Source organism: Tauraco erythrolophus, chromosome 1 (genome assembly GCF_009769465.1).
Source record: "Tauraco erythrolophus isolate bTauEry1 chromosome 1, bTauEry1.pri, whole genome shotgun sequence".
Classification (NCBI taxonomy): Eukaryota; Metazoa; Chordata; class Aves; order Musophagiformes; family Musophagidae; genus Tauraco; species Tauraco erythrolophus.
The window spans coordinates 49,635,952-49,652,462 of record NC_141465.1 but is presented as its reverse complement, the minus strand read 5'-3'; the positions used below and the strand labels follow the sequence as shown (position 1 = coordinate 49,652,462).

Below are 16,511 nucleotides of genomic sequence, written 5' to 3'. Positions count from 1 at the left end.
TAAGGGCTAATATTAAGTACAATTCTCTGTGGATACCGTAGCTTCTGCGATGGAAACGTACTGGACAACATGCTTAACAAGTTATCATTCCACCTACTGTTGAAATCCTGTGTACTATGAAAACCCGTGAGTTGTTTTAGGATAGCAATGTTACCCAGCAATGCTTCTGAAAAGCTTAGCAACTACCTACCCATCTCTGATACACTAAGGGGAACGTGATCAGACAGCAACGTCCTGAGATGAAACAAATAAGTTTAATAGAAAACATGAAATACAAGTGTCTTGCGTTTTTAAAGAATTTTTTGTTTATATAGGGTGTGTACCTTCCCTGGAAGAGTGAAATGCATTTAACCAACAGCGTCTCTTCTCTCTTAGATTACAGAAGTTTGTGGAGCCAAGCGCGTGGGTTATTTTGGTCCTGCTCAATTTTATATTGCTTTGAAGTTAATTGCGGCAGCACAGTCAGGGTTCCCGGTACGGATTGAGAGTATTAAGAATGGTAAGTAGCAGTGTTGCAGCACTGTGCACTTGTTTTTCGCTTTCTTTAATGCTTGTCAGCTCTCTGTGGTGGTAAAGTTTTCTTCTAATGCCTCTACGAAACAATTTTATTTTGAGGAGCGGAGAAAGAGTAGAAGGTAATGCTACATTCTCTAAGTGACTGGTAGAAAATTGCAGTGAATTACATACGTGGCAAAGCTGAGATGACATCCCCCTCTGGAAAAGGTATTGCCGAAGGAATGGCACAAGTGACAGGTGATCGGATCTGGGGAAGTGTTTCTCTCTCACCTTCAGCCTCTGATCTTGACAGCTGTCCAGAGCGGGAGCTGATAGCTGCTTCGGGTGGAGGTGTGTTGCGGGGAGTCGTGGGCAGGTTAGGGGTCCCCCTGTGCAGGGCAACTTGCAACACTCGTCTATTTTAGCAAATAATCCTGCTGAAATAAATTGGTAATGGTGACAAAATCTTCCTATCGGTAGGTATGAAAGCGTGTGTTAGATGTAATTTAAAACAGCTTTGTTCTTCCCGATGAAGTGACAGTAATATTAAACGTACCATTTTTGATGGAGAAAAGCGCTTCTTAAGAGAGGCTTATCAAACTCAAGCGATGACGAGAGAAAGCAGGTCCCTTTTAGCTGCGAAACCTTGATAGCGACTAAACGGGAGGAACTCGATGTTCTTGCCTTGGTGACGTGTGCTCTGCCTTGGTGGTGCCTGGTTTCTGCCTCAGTGGGGCTCAGGCTTCGAAACACGTGGCTTTTCGCGTGGGCTCGAGCCTGAACAGGTTTGAACCCTTAGCTCCCGTACGCCGGGCGGGCATTCGAACCGTGCTGCGAGGCTGTGCTCTGGGCAAGAGTGCTCGTCGCCATCTGGCTGAAGGCAGTGACGCCGCCGGCCACAAGATCAGAGGGAAGGTGGGAAAGACAGGACCTATCCATAGCCTCGTAGCGAGTCGCTGCTCCCAGCGTGGTGTCTGCTCTGCTGTCCCTGCAACGAAATGTAAACTTCACCGACATTACTAGGCACAGGGAGGAGGTTGCCAGGTCTGCCCCATCCCGGGGGGTGAAGCTGGGCTGGCAAGGATGTGCAGACCTGTTTGAGCTGAGCTCCCACAGTGCAGAGCTTCCGACTGATGGGAGGCAGATGGCATGATTCGGTTCGGTGCCTTGCTGGCAAGGGAATTTAAACCAGGGGTGAAGTGGGGCAGCCTAGATTTGTCTGTCAATTTTCCTTACAGACAGCTTGTGTGCTCTCTCTTGCATTGTTATCCTTTGAAGGATGTTAATTTGAAAAAAAACGCCCCAAACAATCCCAAGAAAAAACAACAAACTAAATTAGAAACCTAAGCTAAGTGAGATTTACTGTGTATGTTTTGCAAGTCCAGCATCTGCAAATAATGCACAAATTTGAGTGAAGAAGGATTCTTGGAGTCCTTGTATTGATCTCCTGTTTACTTACTGTTACTGAAACGCTTCCAGTGCTAATTACATTTTTCTCTTGAAATGTATGAGTGCTTTTAGAGTGGGGTGAGTAACATGCACCAAACTCCAATTGATTTCTTTTTCTTCCTGGTAGTAGCTGTAGGTGTAAATGATTACAGAGGTGATGTATGGCTTTCCTCGGTTTTGAATGTTATGTTAATTTTAATTGTATTGATCTTTCAGGATGACTGTGCACAAAAATAAATGGCGTTTCTTCCAAATAACCGTGAATCGTATTATAGAGTGACAGTGTCACTCTTCTGCTCTGCAGAGCAGATGAGACATAGGACCTTTTGACATGATCGTCTCACCAGGCCTTGGTGTGATCTCTGAACCCTACCAATTTTAATTTGTTCCTTTTATGATGGCAGCGTTGAGGATACTGTGATCCTGACTGATTGATTCATCAGTCCCCCAGTTTCTGTGGGAAACTATTCTTTTCATTACAGACTATGTTTTGAAGGCAGGAAATGAGCTTGCCCTGTGCTTTAATAATGTGCACAAGGCTTACTTCTTTCTCTTTGCATGGAGAGATTATATATTAAGCTAGTGAATGTAGCTTTGTGTAGCATTCACGTTTTTATTAAGATATAATCATAACAGTTCCACACTTATAAATGTTACAAAATATAAACAGTGCTCTTTTATAGATAAACTTTTTGTTGGTTTTGCAAGATGATACTGCTTAAAGTACTTCTAGTGTTCTTTAATCTCAACTGAATTTTTCTCTCTTTTAATGAAGAATTGCCTCTGCCGCAGTTTATGGCGCTGAAAAATGACAGTGAAGTACGTTACGGGACTCCGGCAGAACTCCATGGAGTTAAATTTCAGGTTCCACATGCAACTTTGGAAAAAAATTCCTACAAAAGAACAGAAGAAGGAGACAAACAGGTAACAGGCTTGTCTCCTTCAGGCCAATAGCTTGTTATGCATCCTCCTTTTGGGTCCGTCTTGTAAATGATTACATTCACGTGAGCTTACTCAATTTTGCAGTACTAGGCAGCAGATGAACTCCTGACGTGCAGATAATCCCTGTTGGGGCTGTGCTCTGATTTTGATGAATCCCAGTTGCATCCCTGAAGGGAATTTCTCTATATGAGCTTGTATAAAGCTGTCAGCCCTGTAATGTTCTGTATACATTCTTCCAGTGTTCTCCTCCTACTTAGTCCAGTGCTGTTTCTTGGAGAGGGCTAGGGGAGAGGCAGCAAATAGAAATCTGTCTGTGAAACAGAACAGGAAAGTGAGTGATTTCTCATGGCTGGTATGATCCTTAGTCACTGCAGAAATATTCAATAGGAGAAGAGGTGTTGAATCACTAGCCGTTATTTCTGGGTGAGATAAGGCCACCAGGTTCTCTTCCATTCTAATCTCCCCCAGGAGTCGTCCAGCAGAAATCTGCTTTTCTTTGTCCTCAGTGAAACAACGTCCCAGTGTCTGTTGTTCTGAGTGGCCAATTTAATAGAGCTGTTTAAGGGAGATTTGTGTTACCTGTAATTAGGAGAGTTGAGAGTGCTTATTCAGAAACAAGTGGCTTAACAGCGCAACCTTAGTTTTCATAATTTTCCCCAGGCCTGACGTCTTCTTCTCTGGTACTGTATCAGGTTGTATTGTAAGTGCATGGTGGCAGGCGCCTTATCTTCCTATAATGTGCACATACATTTATCTCACAATGTGTTGGCGTGAGTAACAGTATTCCCAGCCTGAGGTCAACCAACAGGAATGAGCTGATGACAAGATACATGGGTGGAATAACAGGATGAGGAAGAAGAGCATGTATGCCTGTCTCCCTGTGTGTACTGACACTGAAGCAGAACGCTGCCCTCAAATCTCTGGCTCCATCTAGGTTATCTGTGTTGTGTTATATTTTCCTTTTTACACAGTAAACTGTTTCAGGATCACATCCTCTTCTTAAACAATCTGTAAATCAAGGTGAAGAGAACGCTGTAGGATAGATACCCAGTAACACCTACAAATCCACAGAGTGCTTAAAATACCAATTTGGAGATTTATTTTAATTTTTTCTAAGTGTTTTATATGAAAAATGCTCTCCCACAAAGAATGCGCCCACCCTAGCTAAATGTGTTACGTAAATTCAAAGATACCCACTCACATTAAGCATTCTGCATCTACTTCGTCAGGCATCATTTGGAAGTAAAATACCTTAAGGTGTTCATTGTAAAGCTTTGCTGTGGCATTGCTATGCTTTACTCCCAGAATGTTCAATACCAATACTTTTGTTTTTTAAGGAGCCTTTTCTTGGAAATAAAGGACCTTGGGGAACTACAGAGTTTAGCTTTTCTTTATCCGTTGTGCTGTACACGTTCAGATCTCTGCACAGGATTACTTGGTTGTTTTGCTGTTGGCTCAGAATTGCATTTTGTGTTGGTGTGTTTCTGAAATAGGAACCCAAGTCTCCACCGATGTCTCCAATCTGTTCACCTCCTGCTTCTCCATCTATTTACCAGAGAATACCCTTAAGTTATGGATATGGTAAATCAAGAAGTGGGCTGGAGCAGCAGCATGGAGGTAGGATAAAAATTGGGATGTGCACATTGTATTAAATTCTATTTTTTTTTTCTTCTCAGAAGCATCCAAATTTCAAATGCAACTGACAGTCAGCCTAATGATTTTAACATTTAATTAGACCTGTGTTTAGGAAAACGATTCCATCATCTAATTTTATTTTGACTGTTCAATCCTGTTCACTTTCTGGTTAATTAGTTAGATTTATGTGTCACTGCTCCCAGATAAATCCTAATACCTACTCTCTGACAAGACTGTGTGCAATATATCCCAGTGATAGAGTGTTTGTGAGTATTTTCAGAATGCACAATGCTTTCAGTTTCAATAGAGAGGATGAAAAGCCCACTCCTGATTTCAGGAGCTGCTATATTTGTTTTCAGATTGACAGTGAACCATCCTTTGCAGGAAAGGATAATAATGACCCTGGTTTCGTAAAGGAAATAACAATAAGACATGAATATAAAAACAGTCCCACAATGTAACTTAGGCAAAACAAGACAAAAATAAGGCACTACATTGATGCTCTGTCCTTGGTCTCACTGCCATTAGAGTAGGTGGCAAAATGTTCTGATTTTAGTACAGGATAGTGGGGCAGAAGCCAGTTTTACTAAGGCTTTACAAGCTCCTGTTAATAGTAAGGTGCTTGTGCTCTCCTAATTACACCGTCTGGTGACCAAGATGGTGGCAATAGTAGGCATTGACCTATACCATCCCTTCTGCTCTCAGTGTGTTTGCAGTGGGTGAGGAGTAGAGCATGCTAGTCCTTTAGCTGTTGTTCTCATTTACAAATGACTGAAAAAGCAGAGCTGTTACAACGTTTTGAAACTCACTACAGCGGTGATAAGAATGTGTTCAATGCTATCAAGTGGCCTTCATGTGAAAAGGTGGTTGAGTGTGGCCTTCATGTGAAAAGGTGGTTGAGTCCCCATCCCTGGCTGTGTTTAAGAATAGGGTGGATGATCTACTTAGCGATATGGTTTAATGGGGATTAGGGACGGTTGGACTCGATGATCTCTAAGGTCTTTTCCAACCTAGAAATCTATGAAATCTATGAAAATCGTACCAGTGCTGAGTCACAGGCATTCATTTGCTGCTTAGGTAAACTGCTGTTTGTTCAGAGATGGGATTTTTGCTCACCCCACTCTTGGCATAACTGATCAAAACAGTGATGACTGGCTTCTGAAAAAAGCAACACTAGTGAGGTTGTCTTATGGTATAACACGTGTTCTGCTCCAGCGAAGGAGACGCGTGGCAGATAGCCCGCACCTCGAAGAGCTGGGCAGGAGGTGGCCATCAGGAGCAGCCCACCGTGTTACCCGTCATGTGCTCTGCTGTTTTCTAGGACTCTTTCCCAGATAAGTCAGTGCTATGGCACATATTTTGGATGAATGTTAGGTTGTTGATTTTTTTTTTTTTTTCCTCAATTTGGTTTCAATCATAACTTCAGTGAAGTTTCTCGTGGAGTCAGTGCCTGTGCAAAGTGAGTAGATAGTAGTGTCCAATCGAGCTGTCAATGTCTTCTAAATTAATTGTTCAACCACTTAAATTTTTAAGGTGAGATTAAAATCTTAGAGGTGTAGAAGACTATAGGTATCTCCCAGAAAGCGATGAGGACTGAAGTAAGGGCGTAGAGTTTTTCAACATAGCACTAGATGCCTTTCTGGAAGAAATCCTTCAGCCAGAGGTGTTCTCAGTGGCAGTAAGCAAGTAACATTTTATGGCTGAAGCTGTACTGAATGCCAGGCCAGGTGACCTCCTGGTTCTTCCTGGCCTTTAAGATTATAGGACCCTTCCATTTTTTTCTGAAGAGCCCTTGAAAGGGCGGGTCTGAAAGCCACCGCGTTAGCATGCACGCAGGAGGTGCTAGCACCACAGTGCTGAGCTGGGTGGGCTGCTCTGCACTGCAAGTCTGACCCTGAAACTGGACAACACATCTTCAAGGGCAGCCCTTCACACTGCAACTATGACCATATACTTTTTTCTTGATAGTTTTGGGAGTTTTTCTTGCTAGCAAACAGTGTGGCCTTGTGCATAAATCTCCTCTCCAAGGGCATCTGTATGCTTCCCAACTTCCTTCCTGTGTTTTTTTCTGAAATTAGAGTTACTTATGCAGGACTAAAAATAGATACCAACGCAGGATAAGAACACTCAGGAAAGCAAGGGAGCTAGGGATATAATTTTTAAGGTCTTCCTGAGCTCAAAATTTTTAAGATTTCTTGGTCTTGCTTTTCATCAAGAGTGTCTTAAGGTCTGTCTGCCTAATGCAGACTGTCTTTGTAGTGGTACGTTTTAAACAGGCTGGCAGCAGAGGTTCTCAGCTCTGTAAGGGTTTGCAAGTGAATCACCTTTGTGTTTGCATACTTGGCCTATTTTTAAAACATTATTCTTAAACGTGCTATTATGTCACTGCTTACTGTATTTGCTGCAGTGGAACGTAAGTGACTTATTTTAGCCAAAGAAGACGTAATCGTTACTTTTCTTTACTCCAAACAATGCGAAGTGGCGAGTCATGATTTTCAACAGAAGTCAGAGAAGGGAGAAGAAGAGTGGATAGAAAATAAGTGATTTACTGTTTGATAGCATTGTCAAAGCGTATTTTTTTCAGCTCAGTTGAACTATTTCTTCTTGTTTGTAATGCATTCTTCTGCATATGACTGTGACATATAAGTATAAAAAAAGGAAGGGGAATATGAACAGGCTATAGAAATGTGTATTTCAACATGAGGAACACTGATTTCTGTTATCTAGTAATATATAACTCAAAGTTTCTATCAGTAATGTCTGAAGAAGAATGATGTAACATGAAAGACAAGTGTGTGGCTGGAATTTTGTTGCAGAAGACAAAATAGACTTTGATACTGTGATAGTGGGTTCCCAAACTAGATTCTTGACTTTGTGGTATTTAATTATTTCCTGTAGCCTGGTAGAATCTTTTTGATTATCCTTTCATTTATATACTTTATTTTAAATGTCTGTAGCTCCTTACGAAGTCAGACACTCTACTCACCAGCAAGATGGCCCGTCATCAGGGAATTATGGAGCCAAACCTGCACTTGCCTGTTCAACTCTTAATCGGGTAATGAATTACATATTTTTCTTTAGTAGTGCTACTAATAAAACAATAGAGAAATTAAAAAAAAAAAAAGGAAGAATTCTCACTTCAAAAATAAAAAGTGTTCTCCATGGCGTTTTTAAACTAAAGGCTAAGCGTGCTTTTTTAGTGTATGAAAAAGAAAAAAGATCAAGGCTATAGAAGGAGAAATTAAAATAAATAATCCAATTAATTAAATTGCTGAAGCTAAGTAGAATGAGAAGCACCAAATAACATAGACAGGAAAACTAGACTGAGAATCTTCAGTTCAAAAGTAAAAAAAAAAGAGATTATCCGAGCAAAAGTAAAACATATTCCTTGGAAATATATGAGGTTTCACAGAGAGTCTTGCTTGATTTAGAATGCCATTTAAACACATGCACAGAATTTAATGGCCTAATATTCTGCATATTCTGTTTTTTTCACCTCAGTTGGTTAAATTACATCTCAAACAGAATTAATGAATTTCTGGACATTTGTTTGCTTTTACGAGATGGGTCCTGTGTTTCCCTGCTGGTTGCAAAAGCGGATCTTTCCGATGTTCCGATATGCCTGCTGTACATTTATTATGCAACCAGTAGTTTGTCCTAAGGAAGGGCAAAGCTTTCCTAAGGGACAGCTTTTCCTAAACAACTAAGACTCAGAGACTCTACGTTTTCCCAGATGCTTAGCACCTCCCACCCATAATAAAATGTCACCTGAGTCTCAGGAAAAGATCTACAGGTAGTGTCACATAATTTGTGCTAACTTGAAATGAAATTGGATGCATTTGTGTAGCACTTTGAAATGAAAATTAATTTACAGCTTTATGATGTTGCCTGTTTCGAGGATCTTTTGATGTATTTCAGAACTGGTGTTTGCTTTTGATTCTTAGGAAATGGACAGGTATGTCAGAGAAAGGGTTTTGGAGATGGTTTGAGCCTGTTTGCTTATCATTCTTCACCTCCCTCTTTAAGAGTGTCGTCATCCAGGCCTAAATCTTGAGTACTAAATCATTCCAGTTTAACAAAGGCACTAATTGTACTGGTAGCTGTCTTCTAGACACCACTACCCAACCTCTCAAACAGAAAGCAAAGACATAAATGAATAAAATGTCCTTGTCTTCCAAAATATTCTTTTTCCTGAAGTAGGATTTTTACCTTAACTGTGGGAAGTGATAGAAGGTTCGAGGAGGTCTCTAGGGGTTCATGTGTCTCCCTGGCTCAGCGTAATGTGTGCCAAGGTACCTGGGCAAGCGGAGGGTCCGGAAGTGGTATAGCTGCGTAGTTACAGCACCGCTCCTAGACTAAATAGATAGTTTCTTAGCAACACTAATATTTTTTTCATGCACCGTGCTGCATAAATACAGCTTTTAGGTCCTTTACTCGTTCCATCCGTTTCAGGTGTACAGTGCGCAGTTCAGGGTTATAGTTCATGGCAGCTAAAATGAACCTCCAAAATGAATCCAGAGGTAATAAGGTATGACTTGGACTTCCCTTTTTGCGGTCAGCAGTAGTAAGATTTCCTTTTTTCTTATAGCTTTGGTCGTATAAAACTTCCTTTAGTTGCCTGGGTAAAGATACCTAACGTTAGCCTCATCTTTAACAGATAAGTAGTGGGACAGTAATCAGCGTGGCCGTTTTGGCTTCTCGTCTTTTTAAAATACATGTCTGCTAACAGAAGAGAGTGAATCTGGTTTCTGGAAGTTACGAGTGCTCTTCTGGCCCCTGTCTGCAGCCGGTGCCAGTACCCTTCCCTTCAGTCTCTTTCAGTGGAGCGGGAGCAGCAAGACAGCAGTGCCCACTACTCGGATGACCCTTGGAGGATAACGGAGGAGCAGCGAGACTACTACATCAACCAGTTCAGGTCTCTGCAGCCCGACCTGAACTCCTTTATTTCAGGTAATTTTTACCAAACACTAAGCGTGTCGAGTTAGAGGGGCCAGGCTGAGAGGCAAGAAGTGTTAAGTAGATAAATTAATTCTTTTTTCTCTCTGGAGTGAGTTTGTGAGAAAAGGTCGATTGCATTTTCTTTTTAAAGGTTGACAAGTCAAAGATCAAACCAATACTGTGGCTGTTATGTTTTTTCCTAAGTGTCCTGATTTTAGAAAACTAATTACATTTAAGAGAGAAGTGTTGATGATTCGGTAAAAATTAAATGAACTCTCTGTATTTGATGCAGTGTATTTGTGAATCACACCTGCAGTGTATGTTGAGCTGAAAAACCCCTTAGGCTTGTGCTTACTTTCCCAGCAGAAGTATGGCAGTGTCCATGTGATGAAAGTGAAGCATACAGTTAACTGTCCTGTGTGGTCAAGCCTGAGTGTTTATGGCTCTGAGGGACTGAGATTTCGACCCTTAGGTGATTAAAAGCAAATCCTGGAGAGCACACATATGGTAAAAGCATTGTTAATAGCGTATTGAGATTGTATTTCCATCCTGAATAGGAGGATCAGGCTGCTTGTGAGAGGAGTCACTGCTGGTGCAGACAGTTGATCTGGCAAGGAAAATGTCACAGGTTTTAAATTGAGGTGGTTTTACTGAGCCCTGCTGTATTATTGGAGTTCAAGAGGCTCGGATCCAGCCAAAAGTTTAAATAAATTACCTGCTGCTGACAGAAATTAGTGTTTTACCAGTTCTTTGCCTCAGTTAAATCTTCTTCATGTAATTTGCTTGAAAGAGAAAATGGTGGTTCAACAACAATGTATTTCCTCTATATGTGTCTGTAACTGTATATGTATGTGTCTGTAACTGTATATATATGTGTCTGTAACTGTATATGTATGTACATATGCATATACAGCCTCTCGGGTAGCTGTGCATTTTCCTTTATGTTGAGGAAGATTCTCAAGCAGTCCTTGCACATTCAAAATTACTTTTTATAAATCATAAATTTGAGCTTCCACAACATCCTAAAATAATTAAGCTGCAGAAATCTTTGCTGCAGGGTGATGCAGACACCAGAAGTTTGTCTGGGTTTAAGAAATTATTTGAGAAATCTGTGATTGAAAAAATCTATCAGAAGTTACGGAATATTTAAGTGCTACCCCTGGTTGAGAAAGTTCCTGAATCACAAGTGGTCAGAGGTTGGAGAATATTCTGGAGCTACGTTATTATCACGTGGCTTTGTCGTGGTCACATAGTCTTCTCTTGGCATCCAGTGTTGGAGAGGACACGCTGCACTAGGTGAGTCTTGGACCTGCCCCAGTTACAGCTTTTCTTATACCCTGCAGTGGGTGATGTGACCTGAATGCGCATGGGAAAAAGCAGTATAGACCTTGAAAGCCTCTGCATTATGTTGCCATACCTTTTTTAAACCTATATCCAGGAAGGGCTTCCAGAGTACAGGGGTCTTGTGCTACCCTAATGTCTGCATGTATGGGATGGTGGAATAATGGATTTATTAGCTAGGAGGAGAATGAGAAGGGTTGTTGTGGCAGGGTGGGTGAGAATGCCTGCAGCAGGACAACAGTAGCTGTGTGCTGTCTGAATCTCCTGGGTTGTTTTTTTTTTTTTTTGTAACATTTTAGCTCCTGCGGGGAAAAGTCATGATTGAAGCAGCGTCTCGGGAGAATGGTGTAGACACTACAGCTCTGTACTGCCACACACACGCCTTCTGAGTGAAGTGTGTATGTCTGTTATTTCATCACTAGCGACATATTAATTATGCTGGTTAGAATCACTAGTACTGAAGCGTGTTTTCGTTTATTTATTTTTCCCATATGGAAGGAATGGGGAAATGAGGTCAACAGCTCGGTCTGGCTTTCTCTCTCACTTATTCACCAAGAGACAAATGGTCCAACAGCTATATTAGCATCCAGTTAATCTGAGTGTCTCTCAAACGTAAAGTAACCAGCTGCTGCTGGTGCAGCAGCCCTGGCCAAAGGTAAATAATTGGAGAATGAATTTCCAATGGTTGATAAGGCACGGTTTCCCAACAGGTTCCGTGGCAAAGAATTTCTTCACAAAATCTAAGCTGCCCATCCCAGAGCTTTCTCACATCTGGTAAGTACTGTAATAGTGTTGGGGATGTGCATCCTGTTTTTTCACAAGATGCTTAATTCAAGAGTTCTTGTTAAATTTTGAGAAGTGTCTTCAATTATAATTATAATTATCTTCAGAATCACTTTCAGGCTGAAGCAGCAGGGTGCTCATTGATCTTCCTGACACGCTTGTTTTCTGTAGAGATGTCACCTACTCAGCAGGACTGAGAAGGTTTGAACAGTGATATAACTGAGAGCTGTTCTTAAGTATTTTGCAAGCGGCGTCATTAGCTTAACGAACTGACATTTTTCATGAAACGGCACAGAGGAGAGGCACCTCTGGAATGTTTTAGATGTGTTGTTGGTTTTATGTTTCTAGCTGTGTTTTGTCAGAGGAGGCCTAATTAATGCCTAATTTTTAGTAAGTACAACTAAGTACATAATTCATCAGTGTTTTTCTAATGAACCAGTACACTTACTTTTAATGAGCTTATTTATAAACAATTGTGGATGGAACTGTACATGATAAAATTTGACAAGAATTCTATTGTATTTTCATAAACAACATGATGCTTTGTAATTCAGCGTCATCCTTGCATCTCAGATAGGAAGAACAAACAGTTTTAAACGTTGATCAGAAATGCTGATAGAGGTTTTACTTATATATATGCTTTTATGAAGAGGGATGAGAAGAAAAGCTTGCAAGAGCCTAAACATCTGTCAGGGTCAGAGAACATGTCTGGAATCTTTTCAAAGCAGATTGTCAGTTGTGAAAATAGAAAAAAACAACTGAAGCAACATAGTGTTGAGGGAAGTGAATATTGGAGTTTAAATTTAAGAGTATTTAAGAAGAAGGGATTAACTCAATATGTTAACAAAAAACGTTTTATTACTATTGCTGACACAAGTTGTTCTCTGTGCAAAATTTAAAGAAAAGTATTCCTTTTTAGTAGACTATTGTAATTTCGTGAAGATCTGATTTATCAAGTTACGCTGCTGTGTTAAACACATGGGATGTTTCAATCTGTCACTATAACCTCAATAGCTTGAAAAATGCTCATTACTTTCAAAGAGTATGAAGGTATATATGTTTATTTGTTCTACTCCATGTGCTCATGATAAAACATTACTCATTTCTTGCAAAGGGTCAATTTATAAAATTGAGTTCTTGAATTTCTGACGTACAGTTTTATTGTTTGGGAAGCATCCTAGAATTAGAGAGAGAACCACTTTAGTGAGAACTTGGCAATAACATTTAAACTTGTCAAGAGCATTAATTTAGCTCTTTTTTTGGGGTTAGTCAATGGTGCTAAGTAAACATTTGCTGAAGTCCATTTTTAATTCTTTCTGCCTGAATTGGTTTAAAGTCCTTCATGGATTGGCCAAAATGGGCTAAAAGTGAATTTCACCCTTGGGGGTACAGGATTATGTATTTCATATGTTATAATAGATACACACCGTTATATTGCATGGTATGATGTATAATAAAAAATGTTCTTTATTAAAAAAGAAAATATGACAAATCAGTATTAGAAAATTAGCTTCATCTTCCCTGAAACAAATGTACAAATTAGAATTAAGTGAAAACGACACAGATGCCTGCCTCGTATTAAAATATTCCTTCTCAAAGTTGCATTTCTATCTCCCCCTTGATTGCACATGTATGTTTCCCTGAGGTAATGGCTTGGAAAAAAGACACGTGCCTGTTGTACCCACAGGGAGCTGAGCGACGTGGATTGCGATGGGGCGCTGACTCTCCCGGAGTTTTGTGCCGCTTTCCACCTTGTTGTTGCGAGGAAGAATGGTTACCAGCTGCCAGAGACGCTGCCGGAGACGCTGCTGCCCGAGTACCTTCAAGCAGGTAATATCCTTGCGGCAGGTCGTGTTCCTGTAGCCATCTCAGGAACCCAACGTGCGTGTAAGACAGGTTTCATTTTCCGTCCTGTGGGTAGAACGAGGTTCTACGCTGCATAACGGCTCTCCCGTTGCTTTTTAATGCACGGATTTTTAATTATGTTTACGAGGCGATTGCTGAAGAGGAGATTTATACAATCACAAAATAGCGATGCAAAGTGTAGCACTTACCTGCTTCTTAATGTCTGCCTCTCTGCTCCAGTGTGCTTCAGGTGTTGTTACAGCTAAAGTGGCAGATGATTACCTGTAGCAAAGATAATCCAACAAGATTATGGCTTTTAACCCTTTTCATGACTTTTGCCTGTGTACCTGTCTCTTGAAGATGTATTGAAAACAATAGTGGACTGCTTTAGAACTTGGTATGCTAATTAATGTATTTTGTTAGATGCAGCTACCGGTTGTATCAAAGGTTGATTTTTTTGTTTGTTTGTTTGTTATTCATTTGGTGTTATCCACAGATTCTTCTACAAGTAATTTTCAGTAGTAACAGAGGATTGCAACAGTTTGAGTAGCACAAAGATAAATTAATCCAAAATATAACATACCTCAGCAACAATGTGCAGTGAGAGACCTGCCCTTTCAGTTGTTCTCTTCAGTTATGTCTCTTTTAATTATAAATGAACATTGAAATATATACTGTTCCATCTAAAAAATGTGCATGACTTTCTAGGGCAAGAAGGATTAATCACAGATGATAATTACAGTGCTAAGGGATAATATTTAAGATCTAACAAAATCTCCATTAAATTTGATGACACTAAATATATTAAAAGACAAGAAAAGAGCAAATCACGCTGTAGTTAAGAAAATTAAATGTTCAGCCTGTGTCAGATTTATGAAGTAATTTCTGATGGAGACATGTTCCTTATAATCCACCATCTTTGTATCCAAAGGGAGGCACTCCTGTAAAACCTGCACCTCCAAGTCCCCATCACTTTTAGTCTCTCTAATTACATTTCCTTGTCATAATTACAACTACCCTTTTCCCTTCAGGACCACCACTTTGTTTGCTACTCCCACTCCTGTTCCCATCATAAATTAGCTTGTAAGCTCCTCCATGCAGGTTCTTGTTGGTATGTCTTCACTTTAAGCCTTTTTAGGTAAAACTGCAATGGAAATATATCTTTAGTACTAAGGAATCATTACGTCAATGGGAGGAAGAGCATGGTAAGCTGTAGTTGTTCCCTGGGAGTTCTCTTTTTCCCTAGTTTGTCCCTTTTAGCCCTGGGGCCATCTTAGATGATTATTGTTTCACGCATTGCATGCAACCAAGCATTTCAGCTGACCTACGTGGAAGAGGTGAAAGAAGTAACAGTTTGTTGCGGGCACACTGAATACTTCAGCTCATATGCTAATTCTGGTGAGTTTGAGGGTCTCATGCTCATTCTGCTGCCTAGTCAGGATTCAGAAGTCTGTCTTTTGAAGGACTTGCGTAATAGAAAGCAGAACATGTCAATACACTGTAACGCGGTGAATCACAAGAAAGAGTAGAGCCCTGGTCGTAGCAGCTTCTGAAGTGAAAGCATCGATAAGTAAGCAAATGTGTCATAGACTTACCTAAAATGTCAAAAGAGATTTTTCAAGAGGAACTTTTTGTTTCCATGTTTTCCTAATTTGATAGCTGTGAAACTTGGATTTGTTTTGGTTTATTTGCTGATTAGGAACATGGTGAAGATTACTGGAAATTTTGCATTAGCTTGTTTATATTAGTTCCAGAATGAGGCAGAATTTGGTTCAAGTGAAATATTTGCGTCTGATAAAAGCATTAAAGCTTCAAATAAAGTAACTTGGATCGTAAGACAAATTAATCTTGCGAGTTTTATGGCTTGTTCTGTAAACTACAAGCGCAGGGCCAAATACTCTCTTGGCACAGCTCCGTTGACAATTTGACCTACCACCTTCTTTTCTGAAAGTCCTTATTAAAACAAGTTTACAAAATACACAAGACTATTTGCCCTGTATGTAACCTACTGTATTGTAAATTAAAAGAGATTGGCAAGAGCTTATATTCAGATAAACTAGATGCTAGCCAGAAACTAGAAATTTGACCTGAGAAACAGGTTATTCTGCCCTTCAATACATCGATCTCAAAGAAAAACCATTTTCCAGCTGTTGAGACAGATTTATCTCAGAGGAACTAATCCCGGAGCGGTAGCAGAAGGACCTGAGTTTATGGAATAGAAATGAGGTTTTTGTGAATATTGCTGTGAGAAGTTACAGTTGATTTTTTTTTCTTTTTATTTTTTTTCTCCTTCTCTCAATGCTGTCTAGTTAAAGAATACGGCAAGATTATATATACTGCAGCATCTACTGTGTCCTTCATTTTTATGGGCTTTCAATTTTGCTGTATAATGTAGATTCTGCTGTACTTTTCAGAATACAAAATGTCAAAAATTGGAGTTGAATGTTTGGTCAGTACCTTTAACATTCCTAAGCCAGCAAGATAGAAACTTTAAGGTGAACTAAGTTGATACTGGACTTCGAGGAAGAAAAATGCAAATAAACAGTTGTTGCTTGGCAATTAATGTTTTCTAAAAATCACTTCTGCCAAGTGATTTTTCTACAACAAAAAATAGCATATTATCCCTTTTGTGACATTGAATTATTCAAAATACAAACCAGAAAGATTTTCTTCATGGTATTTGTCATCTGTGGCCTGTAGATCAGTTCTGATATGTAGAAATGAAGGGCAAAATGATGCTGGAACGGGTTTTAAGAACTGTGTATTAACCAAAGACTTGGCATTTGTCCTTTTTTTTTTCTTTTTTTTGTCTTTCTTCTCTCCTTCCTTTTTCTTTCCCCTGCAGCTTCTTTGAAGCCCATGCGTGACTGTGCACTGTTTGATTCTTATTCTGAGTCATTGCCAGGTGGTCAGCAGACTCGGGACTTCAGTCGGACAGAGGTAAGAAGGCATAAACAGGGTAGTTACTTTGCAGAATGCAGCGGAGTAGCCCAGCTTTGCAATGACTGTGGCATGCGTAGCAGCAGAACTGTGAGTCTTTGAGAGGACTTTAGCAGTCTCTGAGGGTACCATTAAGCCATTTC

At 40.1% G+C, this 16,511-nt stretch overlaps 1 protein-coding gene across 2 annotated transcripts in view; it reads left to right on the top strand.

Moving 5' to 3' along the window:
- Positions 1-16,511, top strand: part of REPS2 (RALBP1 associated Eps domain containing 2) — a 98,403-nt gene that overhangs the window by 35,245 nt on the left and 46,647 nt on the right. For both annotated transcript variants that reach the window (XM_086609182.1, XM_086609177.1), the window contains exons 2-9: positions 376-499; positions 2,720-2,868; positions 4,380-4,503; positions 7,479-7,576; positions 9,333-9,471; positions 11,511-11,574; positions 13,271-13,413; positions 16,274-16,368. In XM_086609182.1, the coding sequence (XP_086465308.1) occupies positions 376-499; positions 2,720-2,868; positions 4,380-4,503; positions 7,479-7,576; positions 9,333-9,471; positions 11,511-11,574; positions 13,271-13,413; positions 16,274-16,368 (936 nt within the window). The remainder of the gene's footprint in view (positions 1-375; positions 500-2,719; positions 2,869-4,379; positions 4,504-7,478; positions 7,577-9,332; positions 9,472-11,510; positions 11,575-13,270; positions 13,414-16,273; positions 16,369-16,511) is intronic.